At 39.5% G+C, this 20,785-nt stretch overlaps 1 protein-coding gene across 4 annotated transcripts in view; it reads left to right on the forward strand.

The window, feature by feature from the left end:
• The window catches only part of cd37 (CD37 molecule), a 39,123-nt gene extending 21,232 nt beyond the window's left edge, over positions 1-17,891 (forward strand). Inside the window, exons 7-10 of one of the 4 annotated variants that reach the window (XM_035404346.1) lie at positions 800-988; positions 1,099-1,182; positions 3,931-4,034; positions 7,124-12,111. In XM_035404346.1, the coding sequence (XP_035260237.1) occupies positions 800-988; positions 1,099-1,182; positions 3,931-4,034; positions 7,124-7,175 (429 nt within the window). In that variant the 3' untranslated portion in view covers positions 7,176-12,111. Of the gene's footprint in view, positions 1-799; positions 989-1,098; positions 1,183-3,930; positions 4,035-7,123; positions 12,112-17,055 lie in introns of those variants that run through there. The other 3 variants (XM_035404345.1, XM_035404344.1, XM_035404343.1) reach the window with 3 other exon arrangements.
• The last annotated feature ends 2,894 nt before the right edge of the window (positions 17,892-20,785 follow it).

The raw sequence follows: 20,785 nt of genomic DNA on the forward strand, positions 1-20,785 counted from the left end.
CCTATCCCCTCAACATGCTGTCCACAAGTAAATCATTGTCTCTTCCTTGCCAAATGGCTAAATACACTCCAACCAATAATCATTTTAAAGGGAATTTCCAGCTCAGAAGCCACCACCTGTGGCCAATATAGACTCTCTAATTAGCCTAGCCTGCATGTTTTGGGACTGTGAGAGGAACCAGAGCACCTGGAGGAAACCTACGCAGACATGAGGAGAATACCCAAACTCCACACAGAAAGGCCCTCGGCCAGGATTCAAACATGGTACCTTCTTGGTGTGTGGCAACAGTGCTACTCATTGTGCCATAATGCCACCCTCAGTAGCTTTTCTAAATGGACGTGTTCTTTATTTTTAACAATTTAGACAAGGTATAGTTTGTATGGTTTAGAGCTTGTGTAGAGGTATGAACATTTTCACATCAATTTCTAGTTCATATTTTACAACACTGGTATGAATTTAGAAGTATGCACAACTACTTATAAACATTACCTTTGGCAATTAATTTAATCTGAACTAGCTAATAACTTTGGAGATCACTGTTTATTGTATTATTGGGGGGGGGCATTCAGAAAACTCCTTTCTAAATCAAACCAAAAGTCTCATAGTTTTTTCATTTTGATAAGGGAAAGTTGGGTTCCATTTGGAAAGCATGACATCATATCATGAAAAATCAATGTGACATTACACGTTACTATACTAGTGTAATCCATCTTTGCATTAATTTTTTCAACAAACATAATCTTTCTCCATCTTTCCTTCTCTGTTTCTCATTTTCCCTTGCTTTCTTGTGATCACTCAGGTAAACTGCTGTGGTTGGAATGGACCGATGGACTGGGGAGATGATATGGTGCCTTGCAGTTGTTACCAGCTTCCCAACAGCACTGTTTTTGAACATTTAAACCAAGGGATGAATAATGGTTCTCAAAAGCTTTGCCCTTGCCATTCCAGGTTCTTCCCTCAAAACAACACCTGCAACATTTATGAGCAAGTGAGTCCTTGTAATACTAGAAATGACCGCTGTTAATTATAATTTCCCTGTTTTTACCTCTCTGTGGATTGTGCTATTTTTCCAAACATAAGTGTACCTCTCTTTCTCAGGGCTGCAGAGAAGGTATTAAGGAGTGGCTTGAAGAAAACGTGGTAATCATTCTGGGCGTGTTGTTTGCTGTGGTGCTAGTTGAGGTGAGTGAGAAACACAGCTGAGGTTACATTTTCTTTGGGTGTAAAATTACAATTTTAAAGAATAAGTCCAGTTTTTTGGTGTCAGTGTAGCCACTATAGGGCATTTGCTAAAATTGCACTGAAGACATTTTTGTCTTCAATACAGCTTCCTTACACTGTGGCAGGGGATGTGAGTGGTTCTGTAAACCTATAGAAAATAAAGGGGAAATCCTTGATAACAATATTACATATAAATGATTAAACGCAGAATTACAGATTTACTTGAACTAATACATAAAATGGATACTACATGACCATCATGAACAGTGCTGACAATACTAATTAATAATAAAAAAATTAATACATGAACATTAAACACACTAAACTCAAGGGCTTAGAACATTGAAACAGCGGTGACATCGCAGGCACATTCTATTCGCTAGAAATCACAAATTTGAGATGATACTATATATGTATATATGTATGTATATATATATATATATATATATATATATATATACACACTCGACAAACAATGCATGAGATATAACTTACAATGGCTCATACATACTTTATGGCTATACATTAAATAACACATGTAAGAATAAATAGTAAGGCAAGGAGTTAGCATCAGCACAAATCAACAGGTAGTGACTAAGAAAGCATTCTCCCTATGCACATTAGTCCCTATGAGTGTTGGAAACTATCCAGAATCCAGATCGTAGAAGAGTAATGACCTTCCTGAAGTAGCCCATGTCATATGGGTTATGGGCATTTCCTGGAGAAGTTTCTGAGGCGTGCATTTGACTGACATCATTGTTGCTGTCCCCTTCTGTCCACAATGTCCCATCCCCTCAACATGCTCTCCATAAGTAAATCATTGTCTCTTCCTTATCTCTATTACTGTTTGACACAACTGATGATGACCATGGTGTTGCAATGATAGCTGACTACAGACATACATCCAGCTCACACAATAGAAAAATTATTATGTAAATGTAGTTCTATTAGCAAAGTGGTTCACCAACTTATTAGGCCATGTGCTATGGAATGAAATCGCTGTCAAAAGTATGTGTATAAAAGAACAGTAAATGTAAACTGTGATTTGTAAATGTGAGTTCCAGTTTGTAATCATGAATCACACTGTAACTGCAAAAGATTATAAAACAACAGGAGAGACCAAAACAATTTATAATGATGTTCTAAAATGCCAAATGGCTAAATACACTCCAACAGAAGAGAAATCCATTAGGCTTACAATAGATGTACACACAATGCATCCTTGCATCTGAAGGAGACTCGCTGTTAAAACATGTTGCATATGCACCTAATTTAAGCCAATGGGACTGCATTTCTGTTGGAGTGTACTTAGCTATTCGGCATTTTGAAAGATTGTGATAAATTGAGTTCTTCAGTTCAAGATTTTCTGTCCTGTTGTTTTATACTATTTTAAGCACCATTAAGCACCCTGATTCTTCAATCAGATCTGTAGTAAATGCAAAAAACAATATGTACCTGTATGCACATATGACTTTCCTTTTACTAGTGTCTGTATCTGGATTTACATATCGAATTTGTATCAGTAAACTTGTAATCTGTCAGCACATGATATTAAGCCTGGTCTAGATAATTTTTGAAACATTGAGTAGTACTGGTGCAACTGCTTTACCTAATGTGCTAACAGAACTCCCAGTGTAAACCGGTAAGATCATGTTTTGATGGAAATGTTAAGGTGTACTCAAAAGTCAGCCCATAAGTAGATTTTTGTTCTTTGCCCTTGTGCTGAAATTCACATTATTAGTGTTCCACTGTGAGGCAGGAGAAACCTATTGTACTGTAATTGTAAACCTATTGTAATTAATTTTCTCCTTAATTTTGTCCAATAATTTGGCCAAATATTGGTAACGTTTTGTCCATTTTCGCACACAGATAGTACAGGCCACGTGTAACCCAGATAACAGTAATGGCATGAGTTAGTCATTTAGGGGGCACTGTAATGAGGTCCCAAAGTCAAATGGTCTGCCTGCCATCTCGTTCATCCTAGAATTATAAAACTTTGTCCATGGGTGTACCTGTTAAGACCCATAAGCTTTGCCTATAATTTTTAGCTGCCAATGTTGCCAGATTTCGTATGCGCTGCCAGTGAATGTCTGAACATAGTTTGTGAACAAATGAGTGATTGGGCAAAAAATGAATTCAATATTACATAATTTGGGGTATTTTGGCCATACATTTCAATCTACTGTCAAGTGAAATCTGAAATGTGTATCAGTCTGAAATGCTTTTTAATGTTATGTCCATACAAGTGTATGGAGTTACATTCCCCAATATATTTATTACTTTTTTTAACTTTTTTTTTGTGGGGGGGGGGAGGGTCTTGGGGGGGAGGAATATTGGCCAGTGAAAATTCTGAGTGGCTAGTGGCTTCGGAAAAAAACCACTAGCCACCGTGGCAGCAGAGACAAAAAGTTACTATCAAGGCTTGCTAGTAACTTTGGGGTATAAGCAATACCCCATCTTATAGCAGACCTGCTTTGCTACAAATGCCACACATTGAACACTATGGTAGTATGGTTATTATTACCAAAAGTGGGATTAGGGTAGATCAGCTGCAAGTAGGACCACAGGTACAGATAATTCTATTTCTTAGTCCTGTCACCATCAGTTATTATGTGGTTGTTTTACATGCTGTTGATTTGGGATTCTGGACCACTTATGTAAGCATAAGTCTAACTCTTCAATTTCAATGCTTATTCCCTTTCTCTGTAGTTCATCCAGTGCATCGGTCTCACAATGTTCTATTGTCTCAGTCATTGTCATCATTGCTGTCACCAGCCACTAAAGACAAATGACAGGCTCTTTCAGCCTTCAAGGTCTGTTTCGGAGTGGATGCATGCTTTTTGATATTATTGGGCGGTATTCAATGTAACCATTATGGAATCCTAAATATTTAAGCAAAAATCCTAACTTTAACTGTGCAAATTAAGGAGATGCACCATATAAATAACATTGAATGCCTTTTTGTTGTGTGTGTTATGTTTTATGTAGGCTAGCTTGTGTTTAGAAATGATGTCTCAAACAGCATGAAATGCATGAGTTTTAATCAGGATTTTATAACTTGAATTGTGCAACCTTCTTATTATAGAAAACAGCTTATTCACTGCACTACATGTTGTATGTTACTTTGTATTTAACTTGGATTTGAAGGGGAATTTCACTTTATAATATTTCTGGGGTCATTTTCACACCTACCCGGGCTTTTGTGCACACCCCAGGCTGTTTTTAGGTTGCTTGCTTCAATATTTAGATATTTAGATATACCCGTGTAAGCAAACCCCCCTCCCCCCCCCCCCCCCCCCCCCCCATCCAATAGAAGCTCATTCAACATCAAACTCCACGTTAGACTCATTGTAAACACACTCCCTGCTTCTCAGGACTGATATCGTCCTTCTAATGAATGTGTCGCCCTTCATTTTTCGATTAGTTATTTAATTTAAAATTTCTAACGTTAGAAACAAAAACCTATTTTTTTAGTCCACGTAGTCGTATGGTTTCCGGTTTTTTCTTCTTCGATTTCGTTTTGCAGCAAAATGAAGAATAAGCGAAGCAAAACATTCCGTTAACTTAGCGTTGAAATCGAACAAACGTCTGCTAGCTTTTGTTTGATGTGATATCGGTGTAATAATGAGGTGCATTGTACCCGGTGGTTATAATGCCCCTGTTAAACATGCCTTGAAAGCACATTTTCATAGTTTTCCACACGATGCAACTTTGTGCCAGACATGGCTGGATGTAATCAGACACCCCAACATAACAGTCGAAGAAGTTCGCAAACGCGGACTAAGGGTACGCAGCGACCACTTTGAAGCCACCGACTACCAAGGTGACCGTCTGAAGCCTGGAGCTGTACCCACCGTTTTCCCATCGTTGGTCGAATCGCTCGAGGTAGGTACTAAGCGGGCTGAGTAACACGCGTCTGTCTGTGATACATAGGATGTCTACGGTACAGTTAGACAGCTTGCTGTCTGTTGTTATAGGGTTGCCACCATCCATTTATTTCGTCCTCAGACATTTTCAGTTTTGCTAGCTAGGAGTAATACAACACTATTTCTACGACCAACCTAATGTTATTGTCTGCAGGTACGCCCACATCAGAAGTCGCGCAATGATATGCATCCTCAAGTTCGACACTAAACTGCCTGGGTCTACTTCCTGCATTTGGAGGAAAGCAACAAGACAGCGTAAAATATTAACCTAATTAAATAACTAATCGAAAAATTAAGGGTGACATTCATTGAAGGACAATATCAGTCATGAGAAGCAGGGACGTGCATTCATGCATTTACAATGAGTCTAATGTGGAGTTTGATGTTGAATGGGCTTATATTGGATGGGGGGGCGGGGTGCTTACAAGGGTATATCTAAATATCTAAATATTGAAGCAAGCAACCTAAACCCTGTCTGTGGTGCACAACAAAAGCCCGGGTAGGTGTGAAAATGACTCCAGAAGTGTTATAAAGTGAAATTCCCCTTTAAATTCAAGGGCAACAGCACGCAAAAGCAATCTTTTCATTAATAGGCATTAAATCCATGAGTATTACCACAGAAATAGTAATCAGAAAAACATAATATTTTAGGAATTTAAATCAGACATTCCATGTTAGAAACAGATAATATGGTTATGTACCTTTGAATAATGTTATTTATTGTTATACAACAGCTTGGCTGAATAATCAGTTCTGATAGGTCCAAGCATGTGCATTCAGTTTCAATAACAGGACAACTCAGCCTTCTGTAAAATCAACAATTCTAAAATCAATGTGTAACAAATTCCAACATTCTAAAGCAGTTGAAAAGCAATGTCCTTCTTTCGATTTTGAATTAACGTTACTTCCCCTCCACTTTTTAAAGTCCAATTTCACAATTAACAACGTTGAATCACTGTTACAGTTACTGCAGCCTACAGCTTGATTGCAGATTACCAACTATCCTGCAAAATACGAAATCGTGCCTTATTTGGACAGTAGAAGGGACGTTCCATACAGCTATAACTGTATATTTTGTTCCTTATCTTTGTGAAAAACTGTGTTCATAGTTTAACTGCAGTTTTGAAAATAATTCAATAGTTGGCTAGCTAGCTAGCCGGGATAACAAGCATGCCATGAGACTCTTTTAACCTAAAATTATATTAGCTAGGTAACCTGCACAATGGCAAACCTAGCATAAAGCTATTGTAGCTTGCATTCTAACCCATTTTCAGAGAGACTAGAAAGACAATTTGTCCATACTGTGTGACCAAACCATTACAAAAAGCAAGACAGAGCTAGGGAGATAAATTTGATTGAGTTATGGTTTCAAGCAATTCCCTTAAATAATGTAATGACAAAAATGACCAAAATTGGTACTAAATGTATGGTATAAAAATGAGAAGAAATAATTTTTTCCTGATAGAATCATTGTTTCATAGAATTAACAAGCAGAGGTCCAAATAGTAAACCAGAGTTTTGCATAACAACAGTCTAAATTAAACTATCAATCATAGTTGTGCTAGACAATGATAAAACAATATGCCCAAAAGGGGTGAAGAATGTTTCAATTTCAGCTGATTAAGTCAATAAAAATAAATAAAGATAAAAGTAACTAATATATTGTCGTTGCTGGTAACTGTTGTATAAGCGGAATAGACCACTTGGATTCTGTTATGTATGTTACATTACATTACATTACATTTATTTGGCAGACGCTTTTATCCAAAGCGACGTACAAAAGTGCATGGTCATGGACAACTACAAAACACAGATATGATACTCATTTTGTAGTAAACTTTTGGCCTCAACTGTAGGGGATGGATATCTTGGGGTCCAAAAACCTATCCAAAACCTCTTCAAAAATGAATAAAAATTTTTTTGTCCATTATAAAGCATTGAAATTTGCATATAAAGCATTTGATATTTTTCACCAGAGCCCCATTAGCCAGCACAGTAACTCAACAAAGCTGGCATTTCCAAGGATAACAAAAATGAATGCTGCTACCTGAAAGACGACAATGTGTTGTTACCACCTCCAACGACGTGGACGAGGGGTTGCACTTTAGGAGGCATAGAAAATGAATGGTGAAAGGTAAAAACTCAAATGGTGAAAACTATGTACACAAGACACCGGCGCTCCATGCACAGTGCCTGACTCCGCTGGGGCTCATGCCACTTTGTGAAGCAGATGTAGTCTGCCACAATGCAGAGGGGTGCATCACAAGACCGGCACAACATCGTCCTGTTGTACAGATTCCTGCTGTGGCAGAGTACGCAGTGCCTCCTCCCCTTTGTGACCTTGTCACGGACATCAGAGGAGGTCACATCTGTGACTGGTACAGGGAAACAGCCCAGTGACCTTCTCTCCACTGCTGTCTCACCACCTCCTCTTCTTCCCTGTGCTCTGTGCTGCCACCCTTGCCCACGTTAACTAGATGTGCAGAGAGGACCTCCCTGAACTTCTTCTGGGTCAGGGGAGTGTGCTGTTTCTACTGAGCCAGCTCTTTGTGAATTATGATGCTGTTCACCACCGCAATGTCAACAAAGTGGAGGAACAACTTCCGGTACCAGCGTGTGGTCTTCTGTGAGATGCCGTGGTACAGGATGAGAGCGTCTGACAGGTCAACACCCCCCATGTACCTGTTGTAGTCAAGGACTGGATCTGGGACTGGAACAGCCTGCCGTGACCAGGTGCCATCAGGGCTCTTCACACGCCGCTGTGTTGTCCTCCCACTGTACGCCTTGTGAATGGAGGAACACATAGTGACATCCCTACAGTCCCTCCACTTCACATACAGCAAGGATCCATCCCTGATCCAGCACATGTCCCCTCGCACAGCTGTCTTGGGTAGAACATTCACCATGGTCCTGGAAAACCCAATCCTGTTCTGCCTGATGGTTCCACAGGCCCCATAGTGGATCCGTTAGAGCTGCCTGAAGAGTGCTGCACTAGTGTAGACGTTATCCACATAGATGTGGTAACCCATTCCAAGGTATAGCACCCAAATCAGGCTCATGACAGTGTCATAACTCAGCCCATTTCCACTAGGGGTGAGTGCTCTTCCCTGGTAGATGTTGAAATCACATGTGTAGCCAGTCTTGCTGTCAGCCAGGACAAACAGCTTGAAGCCCCATTTCATTGGTTTATCCTTCATAAACTGCTTCATCTCATGCTGCGCTGTCATGGCTACCACGCGCTCAACGATGGCAAGGTTCTGACGTGGATGGTAAAAAGCCCTGCATGCGGTCAGGATCTGGTCCTGAAGTGGCTTTACCCAGAATGGGCAATCGTAACCAGGTTAGTCTCTCAGCTGCTCGTTGAGGATGTCTGGTGCTGGATCACTCATGTGAATGCAGGCACTGATGGCAGCAAACCTGTAGCCTGGCATAAAACTTTGTGGAAAGGCAAGGCTGGTCCATCCTCCACAGATCCCAAGCAGAATGGGGCCTCATCAGACCCTGGTAAAGGACAATGGACAGGTAGTGCAGCATGTCGTTAGCATCTTCTCACTGCTTCCGTTTCCCCTGAAGTTGTGTGTGCTGTGCATTCTTATTGGTGTCGTCACAGAGAACTTCAATGGCCTCCTTGCTAAAGAACAGCTGGAACAGTTCCAATGGGCTGTATTCCTTTGTGACATCCAGCTGAACTCCAGGCCATTCCCCCTTAGAATCGGGCTCTGTGGCTCTTCTTTTAGCCTGACTTGTTCCTGTTGAAGCCCTGTGGGGATGAGCAGGAGCAGGAGTGGAAGAACTAGCATCAAGCCTCTGAACCTCTACGGGGGCGTGCAGCAGGGGCGGCAGCAGAGGCAGCCCTGCGACCTTGAGTAACAGGTGGAGACAACACAGGAGCTGGAGCAGTAGCAGCAGAGGCAGCCCTGCAGGCTCGAATGACAGAAGGAGACAACACTGGAGCTGGAGCAGCAGCAGAAGCTGAAACAGTGGCGGCAGCGCCAGTCCTGTGGGCCTGAGGAGCAGCAGAGGGAGGAGCAGCGGAGGGCACTGCCCGAGCTGCAGCGGTGGAGGGTCCAGCATCTCCATCCCCGCAGAAATAGTGAAATTTTTTTTAAATAAACAAATGACGCAATGCAAAAGCATTATAACACACTTTGATACACACAACAATACATGTAATCACACTCATGCAACTCAATAACACTTTTTTTCAGTACTCAGTGTGTAATCTTTTGTTGCACACCCTGGGATTTCTCTGTGTGTTTCACAAACATTGCTATCTATAATCAGTCAACTTTACATTCATCGAGTACATATTTGAAAGTATTTTCCATGCCCCAAGGGACAAGTATAGCCCACGGAGACACTACTACCGAATTGTTTACCATACGTACAATAAAAAGATAAAATTCCACCATCTGGAAAATTCTGTCAATGTTCCAGCTTCACAACAAATCGGCACATGAAATATAACACGTACAGTATTTCAAATGTACTCATTAGAGAATAGCGTTAACCTCTTGAAAAAGTCTATTTCATTGTGCGTAGTACGAATTCTGGCAGAGCTGACCACAACAAGCCACTGCACTAACTACACGATTATGACAGCCATTAGTTAGAACCCCAATGCAAATATGCTCAGCATTATTAGCAAAGGCGAACAGTTGTCTACTAAGACGAGACTAGCTATATCAAAAATATGGCTAGAGGCATAAAAAAGGTAAAAAAAAAAAAGGCTAAGGTAGAGTGAAGAAAAAGTATATAACTGAAATACTGCGGAAAGTAATACGTACATGTCGAGGAGCACATCTTTGCCGAGTTCATATGCTTCCTCCAGTAGACAATCACTGTTGTCGAATAGAGCACCCCTTGCGCTCCTCTTCTAAATGGCTCCAGAAATCAATATCCTCTGGGCTGGGATATGCTTTAGCCATGGTCAACTTTGGAAAACGAAAATTCAGTTTGAGGCTGAATGCGCAAACCCAAGACGATGCCACACAAATTCCTGTTACGCAGGAATTTTTATTTCTGTTTTCGAATGTGAAAATAGCCACGTCATACATCGTTGGAAAGCTTAGACTGTCTGCTACTGGATGAAACAAGTGTTAATCAAACCAGAATTTATTCTAAAGGACCACAGTGAAATTAACAGCAGCTTTCTCAGATAGTATACAGGCATTGCAAATGAGTTTATATTAGATAAACGGATCATCCAAGACAATAAATTACCACCGAATATTTAAAGGGACATCTCTAAGCGTAAAACCAATTATATGATTGTATACTTATTCCACATTTAGTCCCTGATATTCATAGTTATATGGCATCAGATAATTACACTAAAATTAATCTGGTTTATTTCACTATTCAGTGAGCAGCATTCTTCCCGCTGTGTTAGTATTGCGTCTGGCTAATATAGTTGCAGATGAGACAGCAAGGGGGGGGGGGATGCTTGTTAAATGGACGATATACATGACAATGGTGACACTCACAAACCCCGTATTCAGAATAGTTGTCGTGTATAGTCTACTAATAAAGCTAGAACACAAAGTTTGTCGTTTCCTCTCACAGTTTGGTTGCAGTAGCACTGAATGTCTGAGTTCAGCAATCTCGGCATGCCGGCGTGCCAACCACTAGGGGCATTGCGTGAAGGGGTTAAAAATCCTATAAACAGCTAGTAAAATTTAGGTGCAGTAAAATTTAGAGTGGTTGATTTCAGAGGTTGGGGCAGTCAGAGAGAAAAGTTTTTTTTCTTAGAGCTTATAATTTATTGATATTTGTCGCAATGTGAAGAAAATGTTACCAATTATGAAAAAAGGGTTCTAAAAAAAACTTACATACTGTGCACCTGTGATGAAAAAATGTGTCCATCAACACAGAAAACATGGTACAAGTATGTAAGGTACAAGTGATTTACAAGGTGCTTGAGTTCTGTATATTGTTTTTAAGTGTTCACTATGCTTGTGTGTTGTTTTAAGTACCTTGTGTTTATCTGGGTGTGGTCTTCTATAGTGTGTGTGCATGGACTGTGTATGTAATTTCATAGTGACTGACATTTCTTGTTTCTGAATCCCATACAGAGATTTTTACATGGAGTATTGGCAAGGTAGACTTTTCATTGAGCCATTCAATGTAAACAATTCTGTGAGCTTTCTTCCATCAGCTTTCTGTCATCCTGTCTCACATATGATACCTCCTGATATGTTTTGCTATTTCAGGTGCCAAGATGTGTCAGGAGTTTTCTGTTTTTTTTTTTTGTTTTTTTTTTTTTAAAGAAAAATTCTCGGTAAAGCTTGGTAATCAAAATATTTTCAATGACTCAGAAACAGTTTCCTTACATAGATTAACAATTTTGACAGGACACCAATTATTTTTTTTGTTCATGAGGTATGGCGGAAAAGAAAAATATGGGGGGAAAGTAAAATCATAGGGAAACAATTAGTTTACAATTCCCATTATATAATGGTAATTCTGGTAAGAATTTGATTATAGCACAAATAATATGGCTTTTGTCTATTATGCCAAGTGAATGGTATATACAAATGACCTCCCTTTTTTCTTTCTCTTTAGCTCTGTGGTATGGTCCTTTCGATGTCTCTGTATAGGAAGATGAATTTGGATTACAGTGCACTGACTCGCTATTCCTAGTCAGGAGTGAGAGTGGGACACGTCGCATCGTTTCATATTTGTCTGGCTACAATGGACTCAAACTGAAAATGATTGACTATGATTGTAATTAATTGTTGATATTTTTCCTTGACAGTATTGTTTGTGTTTTATTCATTCAGTTAAATGAGTTGTGTCTTGTACAGCCTTCAACTTCAAACGTATAATGTCTGTTTACATCATATAGGTATAGTTTACTGTATGTCTATCTTATGTAATATTCTGTGTGCACATATTTGATGTACACCTGTATTGTGTGTGTAATTGCTTTTTAAGTCATTCAATAAAATTGTTTACAAAATTATTTTTAATACTGACTTTTCACTGAGGTCTTCACCGAAACCTTGGACTTACAACCTGGAACAGAAAAATATATGTTTTAAGTGAACAAAATCTTTGGCTGAGATGTACAGGAAAACCACAAATTCCTCATGGCCATCTGAGTCTATTGTTTCTTCCAGACTGCTAGGGCAATTCTAGGGTAATTCCCCATCAATACCCCCCAATTACCTACACCAAGATGACAGACTATAATTCCCAAGATTGCTATAATTTGGGGATCATTTAAAAATCACTGTAGAATCAAAAAGGTTATTTCATTAAAACATCCTCACCCACCCTATTGTTTTGGATCTTCAATTTATCTGGTGCTTTCACTTTAAGAAACGCATGTGGATTACGGTTGTCCTTATCCAAAATTTCATGGTCATCATTTACTGTTTAGCACTGTGGCTTTGCTCATGCAAAAACAAAAACAATTGTTGAGACACATGGTAGCAGTCCAATTCTAATTATAACAGGCCGGTACAGTGGCCCATCAGAAACCCCACACAAATCCCATTTTAAAGGACTCATTTGATGGAGCATCCAACAAACCTTACATTGTACAAAATCATCAGCAATTTCCATCAAATGTAGCTCCTGAGCTCTGACGCTCTCGATAGAAAGTATAGCCAGTCCATTCAGTCTCTCCTGTCCTGTGCTGCTCCTCCGGTATTTCTAGATTAATTTTAATTTTAAAAAATGAGTGCTCTGTTGTTGTGACTGTGACTGGCAATGTCATCAACAACAACATTGCAGGGGGTTGGTGGCTGCTTATTAAAAAACAATCCAACTCTGGCAACTTGGCTACCTTTTTCTCCTGGACAGTTTTCGCTTTTGTCTTCTAAGATCCACTTTTGTGGTTATAAGGCATCTTTATTTTCTTACTCTTCCTCAGCTACTCAGCTACAGCTCTCCTGCCCTCTTCCTCAGCTAATTAGCTGACCTTAAAGTTTCACCACCAAAACTAGCTAACAGTTATGTAATTCTGCATCATCATATGATGAAAAATAGACACTTGACATTGGACAAAAACATACACACATATTTCCCAGCAATCTTTGTGTATCAAAAAATAACACTAATATCAAAGAAATGACCAGAGAGTATTTAATTGAATAGTTTAAACAATGTTTTCTGTAGAATGGGCATACAGGCTAAGTTTGACATTATCAGTCCATTTTACAAAGAAAGCTTAATAACCATGATGGAGATTAGTTTCTTTATTGAAAGATATATATAACAGATGGCACAATGCCTATAAATGTACACTTTCTCTGATGCTTATTGAGAGTCTCATGCAAGGGCCCGTACAAGAACAGACTTTTTGGTGGAGTGCCTGCTCTCCATGATGGGATCACAAGCCCTCTCAGACTACGGGCCCTATTGCAGCTGTATTGCCACCACTGGTCTGGGATCATTATCTTGCCGTAGGATTAGTTGCTGTCCAATGAGTTTTGCGACATTTGCTTGAACTTGAGCAGATATTTCTGTACATTTCAGATTTCATTCTGCAGCTGCTATCAGTAGTTACGTTATCAATGAAGACTAGTGAACCAGAACCTGTGGCAGACATACAGTTGAGGCCAAAAGTTTACATACACCTAGGCTACAAACATTCAAACTCAATTTTTCACAACTCCACCCATTTCATGTTACCATACATTTTCTGTTAGTCAATTAGGGTATCTACTTTATTTCCATAAGAGGTCATTTCAAAATAATAGCTAAGAGACAAATTTATTTCAGCTTTTATGTACCATATCAGATTTTCAGTGGGTCAAATGTTTGCATACACTTTGTTAGTATTTGGTGGCATTGCCTTTTAATTGCTTAACTTGAATCTCAAACTCTTGGGGTAGCCTCCTACAAGCTTCTCCCAATACTTTGCCGGAATTTTTGCCCGTTCCTCCTGACAGAATTGCTGTAACTCAGTCAGGTTTGAAGGCCTCCTTACTTGGACACACTTTTTCAGTTCAGTCCACAAATATTCTATGGGATTCAGGTCAGGGCTTTGTGATGGCCACTCCAATACTTTCACTTTATTGTCTTTAAGCCATTTTGTTACAATTTTGGAGGTATGCTTAGGGTCATTGTCCTACTGGAAGACCCAGTTGCAACCAAGTTTTAACTTTCTAGCTGATGTCGTGAGGTGTTGCTTCAGTATTTCTAAATAATCCTCCTTCCTCATGATTTGTTTTCAATTTTTTATGTCTTGGGTGATGCTGAGTTAAGGTGTATGAGAGAAGGGAAGGGGGGTCAGACTAATTTATGACTGACCTACCTAAAGATTGCATTAAAACTTAAAGTTAGGGAAATGTTAGCCATGCAGGGTTTCCAACCCTCGGTATGGTGTCCTGGGTCTTCTGGTTTGTCTCTTCTGGGACAAACTCTGCAGGAGTTGAGACCCATAGATTGTCTTCCTAGATTAGGGTATCAGTGGATTTTAAATTGTCCCAATCACATTTGCTTTGATGCTTGTGATGGGGAGGCCAGGCCACATTCTTAGAAACAATATGACATTGTATCAGATTCACTGTCTCCCCCTATAAAACCATAATCTAAGCACTACATATCTTAGTCAATCAAGTATGTAGTGTAGTGATCATTATCTAAGTTAGAAAAATGAATAGCTTCTCACTGTAAAATTCTGGGATTGCAAACACATAACAAGATGAACATAAAATGGGAGTATACTGTCCTAAATTTTCAGTCATTCTGTCAGACTTCTGGGACTACGCAGTCAGAGTTCCGGTCAAGCACTGAATGATTCGGTGAACGAATCTTTTGGACAGATCTTTTTAATGAACTGATTCTAATGATTCAGTACACTGAAAAGAACTGCTTTGCCCATCACTACAGCAAAGCAGCCGATATTATTGATTTTGTTTGAATAAAAATATCCAAAAGTTCACTCAACTCCTAAAAAATGGCATGAAAATTTGATTAGTCAGCTATCTGGCAAGTAATATCTATCATAAGTAGCAGCTAATCAGTTTTATGGCTAACTTCATTTCCCTTGTTTCTCAAACAGCTACAGTTGTTCCTTATCAGTCTCCACTTCAGTGTCGCTGGCTTAACGTTATTGACTAATCACCTCTCTGGGTTAAAGAAGTTCAGCGCTGCTTTCATTTAAGCTGCTTTCATTTAAAGCCAAATATCTCTGCAGCTGCAGCAGAACTAGCATTAGCACGCCACTTCTGCAACCACTGATTAAATCTTGCAACGGACTTCTCTGTTTAAGTAGCCTGGGTAGTGATGTTATGCTTGACATCTTGGTGCTTCTCTGAACCTTACCGTTTTGAAAAGGACATTAAACTGGATTTAAGTATCATTATCTGGATACCGGAGTACAGGGCATGTCAAAAGCAAGGGGCGTGTCAAAAATGCTTGCTTTCATCGGTCAGTAATTTTGTTGAAAGCAAAAGTGGCATGTTGAAAGTATGTTTCTATTAGTCAATAATTTGGTCAGTTACACATGTGCTATCCAATCCAAAGCTCCCTCCAGATAAATAGGCATATCAAAATCATTTTTTCTGTGCATCTCAGATCTATGCAATTGCAGATAACCACTACATTCATATCAAACAAATGCTGTTCAGATATACAAATCTTCAGCTACCAATAACTTTATTTCGTCAAACGCAATGTTCAAAGTGGAAAAAATAAGTGTGGTACTCATGTGAGCAAACCGGTCCTCTTCAAGCATTGGCTGTTAGATTTATACCTGGTGATGCAAGTTCTATAATAGACACATTCTATAATAAAATGTTTTATTGTTGTATCATAACTGAATCCTCATATTTGTGTTTTAATAGAAAAAGCATTAATATCCATTCACTGAAACAATCTCAATTCACGAATTATTTGGGCAAAATTATTGTCATTGCTGTTATAAAGCCTAGGAAAAGCATCAAATGATAACTGCACACTGCCTATTCATCTTTTGTTAAAAATAAAAAAACTGAAATGTCACATAAGTATTCAGACCCTTTGCTATGATACTCAAAATTGAGCTCAGGTGCATCCTGTTTCCAATGATCATACTTGAGATGTTTCTACAACTTGATTGGAGTCCACCTGTGGTAAAGTCAATTGATTGAACATGATTTGGAAAGGCACACACCTGTCTGTATAAGGTTCCACAGTTGACAGTGCATGTCAGAGAAAAAACCAAGCCATGAAGTCTAATGAATTGTCCATAGACCTCCGAGACAAGATTGTGTCGAGGGACAGATCTGGGGAAGGGTACAAAAAACATTCTGCAGCATTGAAGGTCCAGAAGAACACCTTGGCTTAAATCATTCTTAAATGGAATAAGTTTGGAACATTAATGCCTCCCTTGCCTGTGGCAATGTTCCCTCTGACTTTAAGATAGCTTATGTTAGCCCTACGAAACCTACATTAGACCCCTCTGATGTCAAGAACTATTGACCTGTATCACTTCTATGTTTTCTTTCCAAAACCCTAGAACAAGCAATGCTAAAACAACTATCATCTTTTCTCCATCAGAACAACCTGTTTGACACTCAGCAGTCTGGCTTTCTTACGGCCACTCAACAGAGACTTTCCACTGCAAGAGCTTCATCCCTCTCCTCTGTCCTGATCCTTCTAGACCTGTCTGCAGAATTTTTACATTTTGAAAAACTACTCATCTCCACTTTGGCTGAGATTGGAATTTCTGGGGCTGCCTTCTTGGTTTGCTTTCTATCGTGCACATAGGTCCCAACAGGTCACCTGGATGGGGTCTGTCTCTGCACCTCATCTCCTTGTGACAGGACTCCCACAGGGATTTGTACTGGGTCCTCTGCTGTTCTTTATTTACACCAAATCTCTTGGTTCAGTTATTAGTTTACACGGCTTCTCTTATCACTGTTATGCTGATGATACACAAGTCTTCTTCTTTTTCCCTCCCTTTGCCATACAGGTCAATAAGAGAATATCTGCCTGCCTGGCTGTCATCTCAATTTGGATGACCAGGCATCACCTGAAGCTCAACCTCAACAAGACCAATCTGCTGTTCATCTCCTATAAGACCTCCCTATTACAGAAGCTCTCAATCACTGTCGATGGCACCCCGGTGACTGCCTCTCATTCTGCAGTGAGCCTGGGAGTGGTCCTGGATGACCAGCTGGACTTCAAGGAGCACATCAAGGCAACATCCTGCATATTTCTCGTGTACAACATCAGGAGGACTCAACCATACCTGACCACGTACTCCACCCAGCTACTTGTCCAGGCTATGTTGACCGCCCGTCTTGATTACTGCAACTCCCTCTGAGCAAGTCTGCCAGCCTGTGCCATACAGCCATTACAAATGATTCAGAATGCAGCTGCTGGACTTGTCTGCGGCCTTCCCAAGTTCTCTCATGTCACTCCTCTGCTGAGATCACTCCATAGGCTACCAGTCCTTCTATCTTTCCACTTTGTTCCTCTAGCACTTCCATGTTACACATGTACCTCCATTCAGCACTTATATTGCACTCGTATTGTTATCTTTATCCTGTAGCTCACTGTCTTGCCTCCTAGTTTGACTTAACATTACACTCTGACCTAGCCTATGCTTACTGTTGACTTAAAGTGTTCATGGCTATGAATAACTGTTACAAAATGAATATAGTGAATATAGTACCTTACCGGACCTGTGTTTTTGTTCCAATGATCTTTGGTATGTACTTATTGTACGTTGCTTTGGATAAAAGCATCTGCCAAATAAATGTAATGAAATAAATGAATGCATTGGTGATATATACCAAACTGACTAAAATATAATCTTTCAAATGAGATCATCCATTGTCTATCCCTGCTTATTCCTGATGAGGGACACAGGGGGTGCTGGAGCCTATTCCAGTGTGTGTTGGGCGAGAGGCAGGAATACACCTCGGACAGGTTGCCTATCTATCACAGGGCACACACACACAATTCACTCAAACACTCATACCTATGGGCAATTTAGAGTCTCCAAATAGCCTGCTTGCATGCCTTTGGTCTGTTGGGGGGAAACCGGAGTACTTGGAGGACACCCACGGGACATGGGGAGAACATGCTAACTCCACTCAAAAAGGCCCCAGCTGAGATAAATGAGATCATGGCAAAACTATTTACATAATTAACCAATGTTGAATATGAGTTATTGGACAGAGGTGAAAAAATTGTTCCAAATATTGTGCAGAAGGCAAAAGGATTCCATCTAAATCTGCTTCTGCAGAAAGATGCATCACTTGCTTTGGCAGTGATATTCGTTCCTCGTCCTGGAAAGTCGCAAGGTTTGCCGATTTTTGTTGTTACTTGGCACTTAATTGACCAATTTAAGAAGTTGATTACACAGTTAACTCACCTGTTTACACTAAGTTCCACAAATACCACAAAAGAATAACAGAGGAGTCTGTTAAACAATTGACCATGACCAAATTTGATCACAAAATCACATTTTTATTTCATAATCATATGTTTTAGTATTTAATTTTTTAGAAGCCAACACAGCAGCAAGCTATTTCACTATTATAAGTAATGTTAACAATTTTTGTGAAAAATTACCACCCTACACTATAAACATCTTTTACACATGTCTGCAGTCCTACACATTGGAAGCAGCACATGACAATGTGGGAACATTGCTTTCAATCATGTGCTTAATTAGTGGAAATGTATTAGATTACTGGGGAGATGCAATGTGATAACTGACTGAAGGCAGGTTCGATCAAGCTCTGCAGGAGAGCTAACTGCCCTAGTGTCCCAATTGATTAAGCATTATGTGTGAATTAAAATAATTGTATTGAACCCAACTGTAGTTACACACCATTCCTTGATGTGCACAAACACAAAGTATGTGTTTAATAGATTTTGCAAAGGTGTGCTTTATTCTAGCTTTTGCATAGTTGGACTGTATTGACCTATATTTTATTCATACATTTGCAAAAATCTGTTTGCTGACATGAACAATCAAAAGCTACAATTATCAACACAAATACATTTACTAAACAATGTATTTTTGAATGAGGAATATTGCAAGAATCACATTCAGACAACACATCTGTGCCTGCAGGTGGCAATCTTCTCAGCTCAGTTGCAGAAGTCAGTGTCGCAGCAGGTTTTTGTCACCAAGCCCTCCAGTTTTTTCTCCTGTGGGCATTCATTTGATTTGGCACAGCGTCGAATGATAATTGTATCTGAGGACACACACACACATGCATGTCACTAACATTACAGTGTTTTTTTTGCCACCAAGGCCCTCAGTTACATGTCCTGTGAGCCATAGGATGAGAGACTGAATTTTAATCATTTGTCTGGATTGAATACTCACAAAACTTTAACCTCATTTAAGTAAACCTTGTTTAAAATAAACTATGCATTCTGAATAATATTTGTCCTTTTTAGTGACCCAGCTAGACAATGATTACCTCAGAACGTACCTCAAAATCAGCCAAGAAATGGTTAACTGGCCACAAAATTATTTCTTAATGGTCAACTAAGTTTCCAGACATGAACATGAGTGGTTTGAACAGAAGAGGATAGTCCACAATGAAGATAGAAGGACCTGGAAGATATTTAAAGTTTCTATGTGGATGAATGGTCAAAGTTCCCTGCCCAAGATATCCATTCACCCATCTCATAAACCACTATAGAAGATGGCTTAGTAGTGTCTTTGTGAAGGGAGCATGCACAAAATACTGAAAACAGGTCTTTCTGTCTTTGACACCTGTCTCTTGGCTAACATGGTTGAAAATGTTAGTCCTGATTATTTATTCTTTCGGTGGATGCTTTGTCAAACGATGTTTTCGAGTTCATCCACCGAAAGAGAAAATAATCAGGACTAATATATTCAGCTATGTTAGCCAACAGTCTCAAATCTCTGGCTATCTCTTGCCAGTATGCTGCTATTAGTGTACTGGAAAATAACAGTTTTTGTATTTGGCTCAATTCTGAAAATATTACTAGAACTAGATTAATCTTTTTAAACAACCTACATCCCTTAACTATGATTGCATACCATAATGAAATTCTGGGAAATAGGGGCTGTCTGGGTAGTGTAGAGGTATAAGCACTCGCCTACCACCGCAGAGACTGTGTTCAATCCCCAGCAGCGGTACTTCCGGCTTGGTCAGACGTTCCTACAAACACAATTGGCAGTGTTCGCGGGTGGGAAGCCGGTGAGGGTATGAGTCCTGATCATTGCATTAGTGATTCATACTGGTTGGTCGAGGCGCCTGTTCAGCATACCCTATCTAGGCTATATTGGTGAACTTATCACAAAACTGTACATTATTCTCCAGTTCGCGTCAAGTGTCTTTTTGATCCAAACAGCTTTATCAGTCAATGTCACGTCACCACATAAAGATAGGATTAGCTATTTTTCATTTATGTTAAATTACATATACAGCATTTACGAAGATCAGGGCTGAGTCGAACAAATCCAATCAATTGGTTAATCAAAAGTCTATTCACAACTAACTTCTTCTAGGCTTCATATTTATTTCCAACATATCAAAGACTTCCCAGGAGACCCGTCAGTGGTTCTCTTTTTATTTTTCATTTTCAGCACACATACAGACGACTGTTTTTTTTTCCAGCTATCTATTCTGCATTCTGTTGCTGTGCATTTTGTCTTTATATTTTGTTACTGTATGCTATTTTGTGCACTGCATTGTATGTAGTTT

Source organism: Anguilla anguilla, chromosome 2 (assembly GCF_013347855.1).
Source record: "Anguilla anguilla isolate fAngAng1 chromosome 2, fAngAng1.pri, whole genome shotgun sequence".
NCBI lineage: Eukaryota > Metazoa > Chordata > Actinopteri > Anguilliformes > Anguillidae > Anguilla > Anguilla anguilla.